General features: G+C 48.9%; 1 protein-coding gene across 8 annotated transcripts in view; it reads left to right on the forward strand.

Annotated features, from left to right (window-relative positions):
- Positions 1-14,592, forward strand: part of BAZ2A (bromodomain adjacent to zinc finger domain 2A) — a 34,652-nt gene extending 20,060 nt beyond the window's left edge. For 7 of the 8 annotated variants that reach the window (XM_061206087.1, XM_061206088.1, XM_061206089.1 and 4 more), the window contains 24 exons: positions 220-708; positions 854-914; positions 1,966-2,074; positions 2,245-2,346; positions 2,514-2,724; positions 4,003-4,103; positions 4,379-4,444; positions 4,626-4,859; positions 4,997-5,251; positions 6,260-6,474; positions 6,764-6,838; positions 7,035-7,215; positions 7,318-7,377; positions 7,576-7,720; positions 8,243-8,901; positions 9,063-9,285; positions 9,404-9,559; positions 9,673-9,824; positions 10,012-10,301; positions 10,395-10,527; positions 10,642-10,788; positions 11,203-11,429; positions 11,544-11,687; positions 11,775-14,592. In XM_061206087.1, the coding sequence (XP_061062070.1) occupies positions 220-708; positions 854-914; positions 1,966-2,074; positions 2,245-2,346; positions 2,514-2,724; positions 4,003-4,103; positions 4,379-4,444; positions 4,626-4,859; positions 4,997-5,251; positions 6,260-6,474; positions 6,764-6,838; positions 7,035-7,215; positions 7,318-7,377; positions 7,576-7,720; positions 8,243-8,901; positions 9,063-9,285; positions 9,404-9,559; positions 9,673-9,824; positions 10,012-10,301; positions 10,395-10,527; positions 10,642-10,788; positions 11,203-11,429; positions 11,544-11,687; positions 11,775-11,940 (4,601 nt within the window). In that variant the 3' untranslated portion in view covers positions 11,941-14,592. The remainder of the gene's footprint in view (positions 1-219; positions 709-853; positions 915-1,965; positions 2,075-2,244; positions 2,347-2,513; positions 2,725-4,002; positions 4,104-4,378; positions 4,445-4,625; positions 4,860-4,996; positions 5,252-6,259; positions 6,475-6,763; positions 6,839-7,034; positions 7,216-7,317; positions 7,378-7,575; positions 7,721-8,242; positions 8,902-9,062; positions 9,286-9,403; positions 9,560-9,672; positions 9,825-10,011; positions 10,302-10,394; positions 10,528-10,641; positions 10,789-11,202; positions 11,430-11,543; positions 11,688-11,774) is intronic. The other variant, XM_061206090.1, reaches the window with a different exon arrangement.
- Positions 14,593-15,346: the final 754 nt, after the last annotated feature.

The following is a 15,346-nucleotide window of genomic DNA, read 5'->3' on the forward strand; positions in this document are numbered from 1 at the left end:
GTAAAAGGTATTTCTTCACACAGTGACAGCAGCAGCAGTTTTGCCCTTTAACCTTCATGAACGGTAGGGGAAGAGAGCCAGAGGCTACTTCTCTTTTTCCAACCCTAGGGGAAAGCCCTCGAAGTAACCTTGTTTAGCTTCATCCAGGTTTGTCTGAGTAGATTCTCTTGTTTTATATGATCATTCTTCCTTTAGCCATCCTGTCCCTTTGGATTCTAGATACTAGCTTTGACCTGAATAATGGCAGTGATGCAGAACAGGAAGACATGGAGACTCAGGCTTCAGACTTCCCACCATCTCTGACCCAGCCAGCCCCTGACCAGTCATCCACTCTTCAGCTCCGTACAGCAGCCTCGCCAGCAGTCTCACCAACAGCCTCGCCAGCAGTCTCCCTGGCGGTTTCTCCAGCAGCCTCCCCAGAAATCTCTCCAGAAATCTCTCCAGCAGCCTCCCCAGAAATTTCCCCAGCCATCTCCCCGGCAGCCTTCCCAACAGACTCTCCAACTTCCTCAGCAGCCCTCCCACCCGTCTCCTCAGAAGTCTCCTTCACAGCCTCCCCAGTGACCTCCCCAAAAGCCTCCCCCGCACCTTCCCCAGCAGCTGTCTTCCCAGCAGCCTCCCCAGCAAATAAGAATGTCAGCAGCTTCCTTGAGACGACTGCTGACCTGGAAGAGATCACTGGAGAAGGAGTCACTCCCTCTGGTAGTGGTGAGTGTCTAGATTCTGTTCCACCCCTAGCTGGTTCCAGGAAAAGTTTCTGTCTCATGAGGCATTTAGCCCTTCCTCACTGGCCTGTCGTCTCAGTATTTTGCTTGAACTCTTAACTTGGGTATCCCCTATCTTCCTCCCCAAGGTGATGTCCTGAGGAGACGTATTGCTACCCCAGAAGAAGTTCGTCTTCCCCTCCAACATGGGTAAATGCTCTAGTTTGCTGCATGCATCGACCTTTGACACATTTAATGAATGATTCTAGGAAAAAGGGAAGGGAGCTCCTCTCATCTGAGATGGGGAGGAATGGGCTAGACAAGAATGGGTTAAAGGATAGTTACCTGCAGTGATAATGTTTCTGGGCATGAGATTCTTAGGTTTCCTTTCTTCCTCTGTCACGGTCTTCCTCCCCTCACCCATTCTTTCCTCATTTTGTGACTACTCAGTTTTTTCCTCAAGGGGCTACTGCTGTTATCTTTTCCAAATTCAGCTGGTGGGTCTAGGGTTCAGATGTCCAAATGAGTTACCTTGTCCTGTATGCTTAGAGAGGGAATAGCAGTGAATGGGGAGTGGCTTAGTCCCCATGAATTGGGATTATTTTTGTTTTTAATGCACTTTAAGGTCAGGAACAGTATGAGACCAGAATGGATAAGCCAGCACACCAAGGGCTTTATAGGAATAACTGCCTTCCTGACCTTCCCCACCCCCGCCCCCGTAGGCTACTTGTGGTCACCAAGTCTGAGTTCTGCTTTAAGTTTTGAGAGAAAGATAAGGCTTAGTCTTAGAATAATCTGTTGCTCAGAACACAGAGTTCCTTACTAAACCCTGGCCTCTACGGAGTCATTTCATGGAGTCAGCAGTGAGTTTACTCTTCTGCTTGCCTCCCCACCCTCTGTCTCTTCTGCCTTTATTCTCTTAGGTCTTTTATCCTCTTTAGTGGAAACCCAGTAATTTGCCCTGAATGGCATTAGGGAGGGGGTTTCTGGCTGCTCATCTCACTGACTTTGTGAAGGGAGGGGTGGAGGTCTTTCTGGGCTTGTGCAGTCTGGTGTGTTGCTTTCCCCTGTGGTGCTGAGGGGCTTGTGGCCCAGGCCTGCCTTCTGGCCAAGCTTGTATCTCAGGATCCTCTGCACCTACATGCAGTTCTAGTGAGACAGGTGCGGGGCGGGCCATCTGCTCAGTGGGCTTGGCTTCTGGGTGGCTTGAGAGTGGGTAGGGGTGTGACCTGGCGGCAGGGCCCGTGTGCTTCTCTGGCAGGTGGCGGAGAGAGGTGCGCATCAAGAAGGGCAGCCACCGATGGCAGGGGGAGACCTGGTATTACGGCCCCTGTGGGAAGAGGATGAAACAGTTCCCGGAAGTGATCAAGGTAATGTAGCTTTCGTGGACTTTTTTAGGAAAGCACAGACTCCTTTTTTTGGGCCCAGTGGCAACAAGCTGGCGTTGTCTGCTCTGGGGCTTGTTCTGCTTGTGCTATTGCTGGCCAAAGGCATGGTAGGGCTGTAACTTCACTGATGCCACTCTACCTCCTCCTCATAGTACCTGAGCCGCAATGTGGTACACAACGTCCGCCGCGAGCACTTCAGCTTCAGTCCCCGTATGCCTGTTGGTGATTTCTTTGAAGAGAGAGACACACCAGAGGTGCACACCCAAGGGTTAAATATGCTTTTGTGTCTGAGAAAGGGTTGATGGACAAGCTGCAGCTTCCTCTCATGGGGTTTGGAGATTCTTGGGCATTGAATGGTTCAGAGGGCCTGGCTTGCACAGACTCCCTCCCATTGTAACAAGAGTCTTTCTTATTACCTCAGGGCTTGCAGTGGGTACAGCTCTCAGCAGAGGAGATCCCATCCAGGATTCAGGCAATTACTGGGAAAAGGGGCCGACCTCGAAACACTGAGAAGGCCAAGACCAAGGACGTCCCCAAGGTGAAACGGGGCCGAGGTCGGCCACCCAAGGTCAAAATCACTGAGCTGTTGAATAAGACAGACAACCGCCTCCTAAAGAAACTGGAGGCCCAAGGTACGACTGGGGATTCTGCTCACTCTCTGAGGTATCTGAAATGTTGATGAATTGCTAATGCCTGGGTTTCCCAGGAGTGTGACTGACGTCTGGAAGAAATGAATCTGAATCACCTTCCCCTCTCTGGAAAGCAGCCTCAGGGTCCCAGCACTTTTGTGGTACTTCTTTTACAACCAGTTTCTTTACTGAGTTACTCTCTTACTAGTGGAGCCTGGGCGGTCCCCAAAAATAGTTATGAGAGGAGAGGGCTTTCATGTCCTTTCTTTCCATCTTTCAGCTTCTCACTTATCTTACTGGTTTTGGCTGTCTCGTACATACACTCTTACCTTACTCATTGCCACCATCATGGAGGTTCAGAATTCACATCTGAATCCAAAAGATAATTGGCACTGTTTTAGTGGGATGGACAGATTGGAAATGTCTGATTTTTCAGTAAATATTGCACTTGCCCTGATATAGTATAAATTTGAAAAAATTTGGAGTCATCGGTCTCCTATTCAGAGTTCCAGCTCTGCCATATTCTGACTGTATGACCTGGAGCAAGTCACTTATATTTTAATAAAAGCCTATAGTGGTTCATCTGCAGGTAATACCTGTCTAACTTAGAGGGTTGCTGTACAGATGTGGTGGTGGTAGTGTTTCTATGCCAGAATAGGATAGGTACTGTCATATCAAAAACACCAATTCTGAAACACTATTGTTTGCAGAATCACACTTCAATATTGTCTTCCAAAAGGGAAGAAATTCAGACCTTTTAGTAGAGCAAGACATAGGAGCTGAGCATAAGCAATAGCTATGTCAGTTTGATATGATTCTGCTAAAGTGTCCATTATCTGGGCCCTTTCTTTCTGGCACATTCTTGCTTAATTGGTGCTTCCCACTCAAGACCACCTGCTTTCCCTGGCAGTTTTTCTGTTTCCTTTCTTTGTTCTAAAATCAATCTGTCAGATAGCCTGGGGGAGAGACAGGCTATAAGGCTACTTTGCTGTTTTGGCCCCTAGGACCCCTTCTAAAGCAGTCTAGTGTTCAAGGGGCTGGTGCTTCTGGGCAGGAGATACCATTTGAGTTCTTTGTGCTACCTCTATAGCAGGTGCTTCTCCTACATTTTTTTCTCCAACATTTTATGTATACTTAAAACAAAACAAAAAAAAAAACACAAACTTTTGGATTCTTCAGGGAGCTGCTTTGGAGGCCAGCTTTGTGACAGGCATGTGCTGCTCTGGATGCTGGAGATTGGCCTGCCTGCCTCACTCTTCATTTTTCTTTCTGCCCTCACAGAAACACTGAATGAGGAAGATAAAGCAAAGATGAGTAAAATCAAGAAGAAGATGAAGCAGAAGGTACAACGGGGAGAGTGTCAGACTACTAACCAAGGGCAGGTGAGGGACATCAGAGAGATTACACAGTAGGTTAACTTTTCCTACAGCTGCTCTGTCTTCTCTTCCTTCTCCCACGTCTGCCACTCGCCATTTAGAGAATTGGGCTTATTCAGGAATAATGTGAGCATCTCCAGGGTGAGAGAATTGATCCATTGCCAACCTCTCATCCCATGTCTCACCTCTCCTCCCCAGTACCCTTGTCTGTTTTTGAATGCTAGTCAAAGCAGTGATGCTTTCAGAGTTTGAGGAGAAATGACTTCCCTTATGGTTTACAGGCCAAGAACAAGAGGAAACAAGAGACCAAGAGCTTAAAGCAGAAGGAGGCCAAGAAGAAATCGAAGGTAGGTGCATGTACACACAAGCATAACTTTGAAGTCACCAAACTGATTTTGCAAGACATGTGAGTTGGTCTCGTTTTATAGTCATGTTTCTGGGTGTAAGGTGGGGAGGACGGGGACCTGGAAAGGGTGGTGACTTGAATCTTTATGGCACTCTTGATTCCTCTCTCCCTTGGGTGGCTAGGCTGAGAAGGAGAAAGTAAAAACAAAGCAGGAAAAACTGAAGGAAAAAGTCAAGAGAGAGAAGAAGGAGAAGGTAAAAATGAAGGAAAAGGAGGAGGTGGCCAAAGCCAAGCCAGCCTGTAAAGCAGATAAAGTGCTGGCCACACAGAGGCGCTTGGAGGAGCGGCAGAGGCAGCAGATGATCTTGGAGGAGATGAAGAAGCCCACAGAGGACATGTGTCTGACTGACCACCAGGTAGTGAGGGGAGAGTAACAGGTCCTGGAGGGGCCATCCGTGAAGACACTTCTGTGAAAGGAAGAGCCTCCTAGATATCCAGACTGTTGCCTTCCCATATGTTTGACAGAACACCCTACCTCTTTTTATCTCTACAGCCCCTGCCTGACTTCTCACGCATCCCTGGTCTGATCCTGCCTAGTGGGGCCTTCTCAGACTGCTTGACCATTGTGGAGTTCCTGCACAGCTTCGGCAAGGTGCTGGGCTTTGACCCTGCCAAAGATGTACCTAACCTGGGGGTCCTGCAGGAGGGACTCCTGTGTCAAGGCGACAGCTTGGGCGAGGTGCAAGATCTGCTGGTGCGGCTCCTGAAAGCTGCGCTCTATGATCCTGGCTTGCCTTCCTACTGTCAGGTGAGGTCCTTTCCTGGGCGGGTTCGGAGGGCCTGGAATCCGTGCTTTTCTCAGTTTTGCTTTCTCTTTAAGTTAAACACATGAAAGCCCCTTCCCAAAGTGATCAGGACAAGTGAAGGGAGATACACAAATGGTCCCCAGTTTACAGTGGTTTGGCTTATGATTTTTCGACTTTACAGTGGTTCAAAAGTGATACGCATTCAGTGGAAACTGTACTTCGCATTTTGATTTTGATCTTTTCCTGGGCTAGAGAAACGCAGTACAATACTCTCTAATGATGCTGGGCAGCGGCAACATGTCAGCCATGTGTTCACTGATAACACTTACAACCATTTTGTACCCATGCAGCCATTCTGTTTCTCACTTTCAGTACAGTATTCAGTAGATTACACAAGATAGTCAACATTTTATTATAAAATGGCTTTGCGTTAGATGATTTTGCCCAACTCTAGGCTAATTTAAATGTTCTGAGCATGTTTAAGGTAGGGTTGGCTAAGCTATCATGTTCTGTAGATTAGGTGTATTAAATGCATTTTCAACTTACAATATTTTCAATTTATGATAGGTTTATTGGGACATGACCTCATCATAAGTTGAGGAAGATCTATATACTACATGCTAGCCCTTCTGGTAATTTATTGCGTCTTCTCCTAGGTTACTTCTACTCACTGCTTTAAGGTTTTAGGTCCTGACTCTCGTCATTCTCTCCAGGGACAAGTGGAGGAAGATCTGTAGTTTCTTCCCGTTTCTGTTTTCCATATATTTTTTTCTCTTCTATTTCTTTTTCTTTCTGACCTCCCTCTGCTTACTTTGTTCATTTTCCTTTAATTTACTCCTTTTCTTTTGCACCTGTCCTTTTCCTTCTCTCATCTGTCCTATCAACTTTCATTCTTTTCTTCTTTTCCTATCTTAACCCCGTAGTTCTATTGTATTTTCCTGCTCCAGATTCACCCAACTTGAGTTGTTCCTCTTTCTCTCTTAACTCCTATCATGCTCTCCTCCAAACAGTCCTTAAAGATCTTGGGGGAGAAGGTGTCCGAGATCCCACTAACAAGAGACAATGTGTCTGAGATCCTGCGCTGCTTCCTCATGGCGTATGGAGTGGAGCCAGCCCTCTGCGACAGCCTGCGCACCCAGCCTTTTCAAGCCCAGCCGCCCCAGCAGAAGGCTGCTGTCCTGGCCTTCCTTGTGCATGAGCTCAATGGCTCCACCCTCATCATCAAGTGAGGGGCAGGGGTGGGGATGGTTATTGTGTGCCTTGGTCAGAACGGGATGGGGGAGGGGGTTAGCCATTTAGAAATCCTCGGCGATGTGTGTCCACTGCCATGCTCTGGACATGCTGGTGTGACTTAGGACTGAATCTAATTTTCTTTCCTGGGAGAATCCAAGCCTTCCTCTGCCGTTCATCCAACCTAGGCTCTAGGATGAAACTCCCTTTACCCTTGAGCCTCCCTTCTTCTGTGTATGTGCTGCCACTTCTCCCTCAAAATCCCATCCCCTGTTCCCCTGCAGTGAGATTGACAAGACTCTGGAGAGTATGTCCAGCTACAGGAAAAACAAGTGGATTGTTGAAGGCCGGCTCCGGAGGTAGGGACAGGACAGAGGAGAGAAGGGGGAAAGAGTGAAGCATAGCCAGGACTTTTGCTTGGAACTCAGTGTCCTTAGCCCCTCCCCTGGGGTTGGGACCTTACCCCAGGGCCTGGGATTGTTTAGATTCACTGTGTTCCTTTTGTGGTGGTATCATGTTCCTCACCACGGTTTCCCTTAATCTGTCTATGTCAAGATTGAAAACTGCTTTGGCCAAGCGAACTGGGCGACCTGAGGTAGAGCTGCAGGGGCCGGAGGAAGGCCTGGGGCGGAGGCGCAGTTCTCGGATCATGGAGGAGACCAGTGGCATGGAAGAGGAGGAAGAGGAGGAGACTACAGCTGCTGTCCATGGCCGTAGGGGTCGAAGAGATGGAGAGGTACTAGCCCAGACCAAGGAAAGTGGGAGTTGGAAAACAGATTATTTTTTTCTTGAATCTGATGATTCCCTTTCTCTTGGTGTCTACTTGTTTCTTCTCCAGGTTGATGTCATAGCATCTAGCATCCCAGAGCTAGAGCGCCAGATAGAAAAACTCAGCAAGGTATTGTGCTTCTAACCTCCCAGGAGCTGGAGATAGGGGCTGGGTGAGAATTGATTACCTTATGAGCTGGGCCCAGATGGTATCAATTTTATAGGGAAGCTGAGAGCCATTGCCCTTCTCCCATATACCGGACGAAGTCACCACTGTCACCCTGGAAGTGTGTTTTTCATTCATCTTCCTTTTCCACTGCCTACCCAGCGTCAGCTCTTCTTTCGCAAAAAGCTGCTTCACTCATCCCAGATGCTTCGGGCAGTCTCCTTGGGTCAGGACCGCTACAGACGCAACTACTGGGTGTTGCCCTATTTGACTGGTATCTTTGTGGAAGGAACAGAGGGGAGCTTAGGTAGGTGTGTCGTAGGACCCTGAATTGAGTCCTAACAAAAGTTAAACGATTCCTTTCCCTCTGCCTAGTTGTCTTGGGCTTCTTTCATTGTATGAGAATCAGTATAGCACAGTGTGGTTAAGAGCACAGGCTCTGGAGTAGGACTGCCTACCTACCTGCTCTGCCATTTACCAGCTGTATGCTTCAGTTTTTTCATTTGTAAAATGGAGTTAATGATAGAATGTATACGTCATAGGGCTATTGAGAGGATTAAAATGAGTTAATGCTCTTAGAATAATGCTTAACTTATAGCTGGTTCTCAATAAATGTTAGCTTATGATTATGCTGCTGATGATTACTTGGGAGCATAGTGTTTCTTTTCCAGATACTGTGCTCACTGGCATATAAGCTTTTCCCGGTGCAGTCTCCAAAAGGGGGGTATGAAGTCCAAGAGAAAAAGAAAGTATATGTCCTGTGTTTGTACACCCTCTTTCTTTCCCCTTATATCTGTGTATGTGTTATGCTCTTCACTTTTCTTTACAGTTCCTGAGGATGTGATAAAGCAGGAAACTGACTCCTTAAAAGTGGCAACCCATTCAACACCCAGCCCAGCCTCCTTCTCTCTGAAGAGGGAGTTAGCTGGCTCCAGCACCTCTGCCAGTTCTCCTGCCCGGGCCCGAGGCCGACCTCGGAAAACTAAGCCTGGGTCTGTGCAACCTAGGCACTTGATATCTCCTGTCAAGAGTCAAGGTTCAGAACAGCTGCAGGTCCAGCTTCAGCCCGAGACTCAGCCCCATCCTCAGCTTCAGGCTCATGCCCAGCCCCAGCCCCAGCTTCAGTCCCATCCTCACTCCCATAATGGGTTCCTAGAGCCAGAGGGCTCCCCTTTGTCTCTGGGTCAGAGCCAGCACGACCTCAGCCAGTCAGCCTTCCTGTCTTGGCTGAGCCAGACTCAGAGCCATGGCTCCCTGCTCAGTAGCTCAGTCCTCACACCTGATAGCAGCCCCGGAAAACTGGACCCAATGCCATCACAGCCCCCGGAGGAGCCAGAACCTGACGAGACAGAAGCCAGCCCCGATTCTCAAGCTCCCTGGTTTAACTTCTCAGCCCAGATGCCCTGCAGTGCTGCCCCTACACCACCCCCTGCAGCTTCTGAGGACCAGCCCACTCCTTCCCCTCAGCTACCTGCCTCCTCCAAGCCAGTAAGTAGCAAGAATTAGTGGTATGCACTTATCTTCATCTTGCCACAGGCTCTGTTGCCTGGCTGTGGGCTGTTGCTGAAGCTGGGGGGAAGGGATGGGGCCATTGGGGTCCTGTCAACATGAAAACACCCTCATCACCTTATGTTTCATCTCATTCACAGGTGAATAGACCCAGTGCTGCCAACCCCTATTCTCCAGGGCAGCTCTCTTCCACCCCCTTGCTGGACGTGGCTCCTAAAAGGCGAGCAGGAGACCCTAGAGAAACACCACAGAGCCCCACAGGGATGGGACAGCCAAAACGGAGAGGGAGACCTCCCAGTAAGTTCTTCAGACAGATGGAGCAGCGTTACCTAACCCAGCTGACAGCCCAGCCCGTCCCCCCTGGTGAGTGACTTTGGGGTGGAATGGGGTGAGATATAGGTAGGAGTGGCATCAGATGTGGACCATGTGATTCATAGCTGGTTCCCACTCCCCATCCCACACACATAAACCATCTTCACAGAGATGCGCTCGGGCTGGTGGTGGATCCGAGATCCTGAGACATTGGATGCCATGCTCAAGGCCCTGCACCCCCGAGGCATCCGAGAGAAGGCACTTCACAAACACCTAAACAAGCACAGGGACTTCTTACAGGAAGTCTGCCTACGGCCCTCAACTGGTAAGGTAGATGCTTAACCACCCTGAGCTGCAGAGCCCAGGTAAACGTTGAGCTGCCGCTGTGGACAACGAAATAGCCTGATGGGCTTTTCCCTCTGCCTTCTGTCTTCTCAGACCCTATCTTTGAGCCTAGTCAGCTACTTGCCTTTCAAGAAGGGATCTTGAGCTGGTCCCCCAAAGAGAAGACATATGAGACAGACTTGGCTGTGCTTCAGTGGGTAGAGGAGCTGGAACAGCGGGTTATCCTGTCTGATCTGCAGATTCGGGTACACTTGGGCTGGCACTGGGTAGGGGGTTGTTGATGAGAGGGTGTTAATCTCCTGTACCCTGTTAGGGAAAACCTGGGGTTCCCACTTCACAAGTGACCTCCCATGACCCTAAATGGGTCACATCTTTTTCTATGCTTAATGTTCTTTCTTTATAATGAGTTTTATTCCTCTCTCCCACCTGCAGGGCTGGACACGTCCCAGCCCAGACTCTACTCGTGAAGACTTGGCCTACTGTGAGCATCTACCTGACTCCCAGGAGGATATCACCTGGCGGGGTCGAGGCAAGGAAGGACTGGCACCCCAGCGTAAAACTACCAACCCCCTGGACCTGGCAGTGATGCGACTCGCTGCCCTGGAGCAGAATGTGGAGCGGCGGTACCTGCGGGAGCCCCTATGGCCAGCTCATGAGGTCGTGCTGGAGAAGGCCCTGCTCAGCACGCCCAGTAGTGCCCCACAGTGTACCACTACAGAGATGTGAGTGGCTCCCCGCTTCTTGGTCTTGGGGGAGAAGGAATAAATTTAATGGATCCTGCTCCTCATCCCCAAATCACCACTTTCTCCCACCAGATCATATGAGATCACCCCTCGCATTCGAGCCTGGCGCCAAACGCTAGAGCGGTGCTGGAGCGCGGCCCAGGTCTGCCTGTGCCTGGGCCAGCTGGAGAGGTCCATTGCCTGGGAGAAGTCTGTCAACAAAGTGGTAAGAGGCCTGGAGAGCCTGGGGGGGCTGACAAGATGGCCAGCTGGCGTGGGTGGGGTCAGTGGCAGGCAGAGGCTTGAGGGCTCACCCTGCCTCCTCACAACCTTGGTCCAGACCTGTCTAGTCTGCCGGAAGGGTGACAACGATGAGTTTCTTCTACTTTGTGATGGGTGTGACCGTGGCTGCCATATTTACTGCCTTCGGCCCAAGATGGAGGCTGTCCCAGAAGGAGACTGGTTCTGTGCCGTCTGTTTGGCCCAGGTAAGTCTTCTGCTCCCTCTCATTCCACTCCCAAGCAAAAGTCAGAGATTTTCTTTCTCATCCCATTTACCACCAGTCCTACAAATATCATTCTTACCATGCCTCAGTCTCTCTTGGGAAAGGGCTCCAGACGAAGTGCTAGGAGACCTGAGTTCTGATCCTTCTTTGGACAAGTCACTTAAATTCTATAACCTTACTTGCTTTTACTTTCCTTATAAAATGGGAATGATTATACTTTCCCTTTCACCTACCTTATACCTTATTGGGTTATGTGAATAAATTCATATGCTGGCTTATGCATGAAAGTATTTTGAAGCCTCAGTTACACTTAGACAAGTAGGGATTGTAATAAAGTGAAGGGCAAGCAGAGAACATCTCCAGCTGTTGCTGATCTTACCTTTTTCTTATCTTCAGCAGGTAGAGGGAGAACTGACTCAGAGGCCAGGTTTCCCAAAACGAGGCCAGAAGCGGAAAAGTAGTTATGTGCTGAACTTCCCAGAGGGTGATAGCTGCCGGCGCCGGCTACTGTCGAGGGGCCGAGAAAGCCCGGCAGTGCCTCGGTGCTCAGAAGGAGGGCAGTCCCCCTCAAAGCGGCGGCGGCTTTCCATGCGCAACCACCACAGCGATCTCACGTTTTGCGAGTGAGTTGAGTGAATTCTGGGGACAACTGGCTCTACCTTTGCCGGAGTAAAGGGCTGGGAGGGGTCAGTGTGTTTGCTTCCTGGGAGTGCAGTCATCACTGTCTTTCGTAATAGGATTATCTTGATGGAGATGGAGTCCCATGATGCAGCCTGGCCTTTCCTGGAGCCTGTGAACCCACGATTGGTGAGTGGGTACCGGCGCATCATCAAAAACCCTATGGATTTTTCCACCATGCGGGAGCGGCTGCTCCGGGGAGGGTAAGTAGACATCAGTAACTGTCCCGGCTCTTCTGTTACTGCCGTAACTTGTACCCAGCTCACAGGTCTGTCTCCACCCCTGCCCAGGTACACCAGCTCAGAGGAGTTTGCGGCTGATGCACTTCTGGTCTTTGACAACTGCCAGACATTCAATGAGGATGACTCTGAAGTGGGCAAGGCTGGGCACATCATGCGTCGCTTCTTCGAGAGCCGCTGGGAGGAGTTTTATCAGGGAAAACAGGCCAATCTGTGAGGCAAGGGAGGTGGGGAGTCACCTTGTGGCATTGCTCCCTGCCCTCCAAACAAACAGACCCTGCCATTCTCACCTGCTGATGCTGCCCTGGGTCCAGACTCGAGTCAGAGGTAGAACCCTGATTTTCGACCCTACCTTTGGCAGCGCCCTACATCTTCTTATCCCTACACCCCTTTCTTCCTTTCCTCCTCTTGTTCCTCACATAAGAGGGGCAGAGATGAGGTCCTTCTGGACTGAAAGCCAAAAAAAAGAAAAAAAAAAGAAAAATAATTTTTCCTTTCTGTTTTATTTCCTAATTAAAAAAGAGGAGGAGGATGAAAGAAGCTCCTACTTCCTCCTCCCAGCTTTCTCACCTTCCCTGTACATGCCCCAGCATTCTGGGGCTATTTAACAATAGCAATAGTTCTAGTGAATGTGTGAAACCAAGAAACACTCTGTACTGTGTGTGGACCCGCAGTGACGGCCAGTAAAGTGGACTTAACTCCCAAGTGTGTCGAGCCGGACACCGGGCCCTGAACATGCTGCTTCCATGTTCAGTCCCTCCCCCGCTTTTCACTTTCTCTCTCTCAATCCCCCCCCCAACCCCCTTTTCAGATTTTCTCTCATCCAATAATGTAAAACTGTTGTGTACGGGTTCCTCCATCCTTTTCCCCCAAATCTTTTTTCCCTTCAAAGGAAAAAGAAGTTCAGAGGTCCCTGTCTTTCTCTCTGTCCTCATCTTCCTGCCAATAGCTAGTCCCTCTATAATGTTGGATACTCCTCAAATGCTGAGTTTCTAGCCTTTTCTGAAACTTAGCAAACTGGGGAGAGGGCAGGGAGGCACCCTGAACCCTGGGCCTTCCAGCCTCCTTCCCCACCTCTTACCCAAACCTCCTTCTTGGGAACTCCTCAGGGACAACTACTGCTGAGTTTGGGCACACCCCCAAGATGGAGGCCAGGTAGCAATCGACTGGCCTGAGAGAGAGAGAGGTGTGTGTGTGAGAGAGAGTGAGTGAGTGAGAGGATGCTGTGATTGTGCCCCCGTTTTGTCTGGTGGCATCCATTCAGTTTTTCCCCCAAGTATCTGTTTCCCATTGTTTCCAACCACTGAAACACCTTTCCCATTGTTTCACACCATCACTTTGTCTTTGGGAAACCACAGGAACAGTTTTTCTGGGTACAAGGCTGTCTCTCTCCCCTCTCTCCCAGTCATTTCTGTTCCAGCCTCTTCAAACTGTGCAATCTTTCAGCAGGAACTCCCTCTCCTTTCAGTAGCTCTAAGTCTTAAGCTTTTGCAGGGAGAGGGGTAGAACTGGATCTCTTCCTAATCCCATGAGCTTCTGTGGGTTTAGTAGTGCTTTCCTTCCCTCATCTACTTCATATCCTGGGACCCCTTCCCCAGTAGCAGAGACCCCAGAACACAGGAGAGTAGGGAGGAGAGGTTCTGGGTCCACCACTGCCCTACATTTGACTGTGCCCAAGTTAAGCCCCGACCTGTGAGAGGAAAGCTGCTAACTCCCAGCTATAGCCATGGGCCCCTGGCCCCTGCTTTCCTGCTCAGCAGAGCCCCTCCCATCAGAGATTACGGGTACTTGCACTGGGGAGGTGGCTGCTGGCTGGCCCAAGCAGAGAGCTGAGGCATCCAAGAAGTGTTCCATTGGTGGGAGAGGGGGTGCCAGGTGAGGGGGAGCATTCCTTGTGCTTCTGGCAGCACTGAATAGCCACTGAAGGGGGTGAGGGGGCAGTACAGGTCCCGGGGCAGCCCCTTTCTTATTCCTTTATGCCCCTTCTCCCCCATAGCCTATTTCTAAAGTCGCCTTTTCTGTCAGATAAACCTCAGAACTTTTAATTTTATTTGAGATTTTTTTTTTTTGCTTTTAAATAAGAGGTGGATTGAAGAATATTTGAATTGACTTTATATTATGCATAAATATTTATATTTTATCTAAATAACTGCGCTGTAACAAACTTTGTGTTAGACATTTGGAACTGTTGTAGTTGGGGGCTCTTCTTTTCCCCACGGCAGTCTTACCCTGGTATAAAATGTTCTAGATTAATTCTACTGTTGGAGGTTAGGTGGACGGGGGAGTGAAATCTTGATTGTTCCTGTTCTGTGTTCCTCTCCCAGCTCCATCTCTTTCCCTAGGGACCAGGCACTCTTAAGGTGGGATGGAGTCCTAGCCTCAATTTGAAGTGAGGGTTGATGGGGGGCGGGGGGAGGGCATGACCAAAGGGGCCGTTTCTCACTTTTCTTTCCTCATCTTCACTGCCCCTTGAGCTAGGTGGATTTTCTCTTCTTGACAAATAAGAGTATTTGATAGGGAAGGCAAGTTAAAAAAGTAAATAAAACCCACCCCTACCCCTTTGTTTCCTCTCCCCTATCAGTCTGGTAACAGGAAGAAACCACACCATCAACACCAACAAATTTCCATGTTCCTTTTACAACAAAAGGGACTTGACTTTTTATATAACCAAATGTGGTGTTTTAGTGACTTTTTGATAATGTACAGTTTTTTGTGAATTTAAATTTATTTCTTTCTATATTTTTAGGACCAATCTCATTTTTAATAAGGTAAAAAAAGGAAAAAAAATCTAGAGAAAAAAACTCCTGTTTTTGCCATGTGATGTTCCACAAGTGCAGCTGTAGAAAAGTGCTTGTCAGTTGAATAAAAACCACATTTGATAGAGATTCAAAAGAGTCTGTATTTATCTTCCTTCAACATAGGTTCTCATACTTGCCTAAAGGTGAAGGCTGGGTGTTTGTTAGGGTGAGTACGACTGGTTTGATGTAGGAGACCACAGGCCGGGGAGAAATATGCCCCTAAACTTCAAGGTTTATCTCTGAACCTCCAAGCTTGGCCCTTCCTGTGCAAGAGGCATCCAAGGCAGAATTTGTGCTTATGTGGGTGGAACAGGTGCTCCTGGCTGAGGTGCTACAACAAAGGATTCAAGTGTCCCTAGTTCCTGCCTTGTGAGACATGGCCTTGGCTTCCTAAGCTGCCACCTGTGTTCCCACTATAGCAAATATATGTGCTCACCACCACCTTCCCAGCTTCCAATCATGGATAAGACACCACGAGGTAGACTTTTGTGTTTTATTTCAAAAGTTGAAATAAGACAAAGTTCTCCCCAATTGTAGGGAAGGAACAAGTGAATACCAAGAGTCAGAAAAAGAAGAATGGGTAGCATTGGCACAGACGTGGCAAGAGTATAAAACTGGAAACCTCTGGGTAAAGAAAAAAATGTACAAAACGTGTTTTGAGTATAAACTAAACTTATTTCCTGTCCAAGGTGATAAGTGCATGCTAGAGAGCACTTGCCACCCGAAAAAAAAAGTGTGTGTTGGGGGATGTGGACACCAGTAATGGGGCGAGAACTTTTCTTTACTCAGTCTAGGAAAGCTTATCACACTCCAGGCTGGAAGTTT

Source organism: Eubalaena glacialis, chromosome 11 (genome assembly GCF_028564815.1).
Source record: "Eubalaena glacialis isolate mEubGla1 chromosome 11, mEubGla1.1.hap2.+ XY, whole genome shotgun sequence".
In the NCBI taxonomy this organism is placed as follows: domain Eukaryota; kingdom Metazoa; phylum Chordata; class Mammalia; order Artiodactyla; family Balaenidae; genus Eubalaena; species Eubalaena glacialis.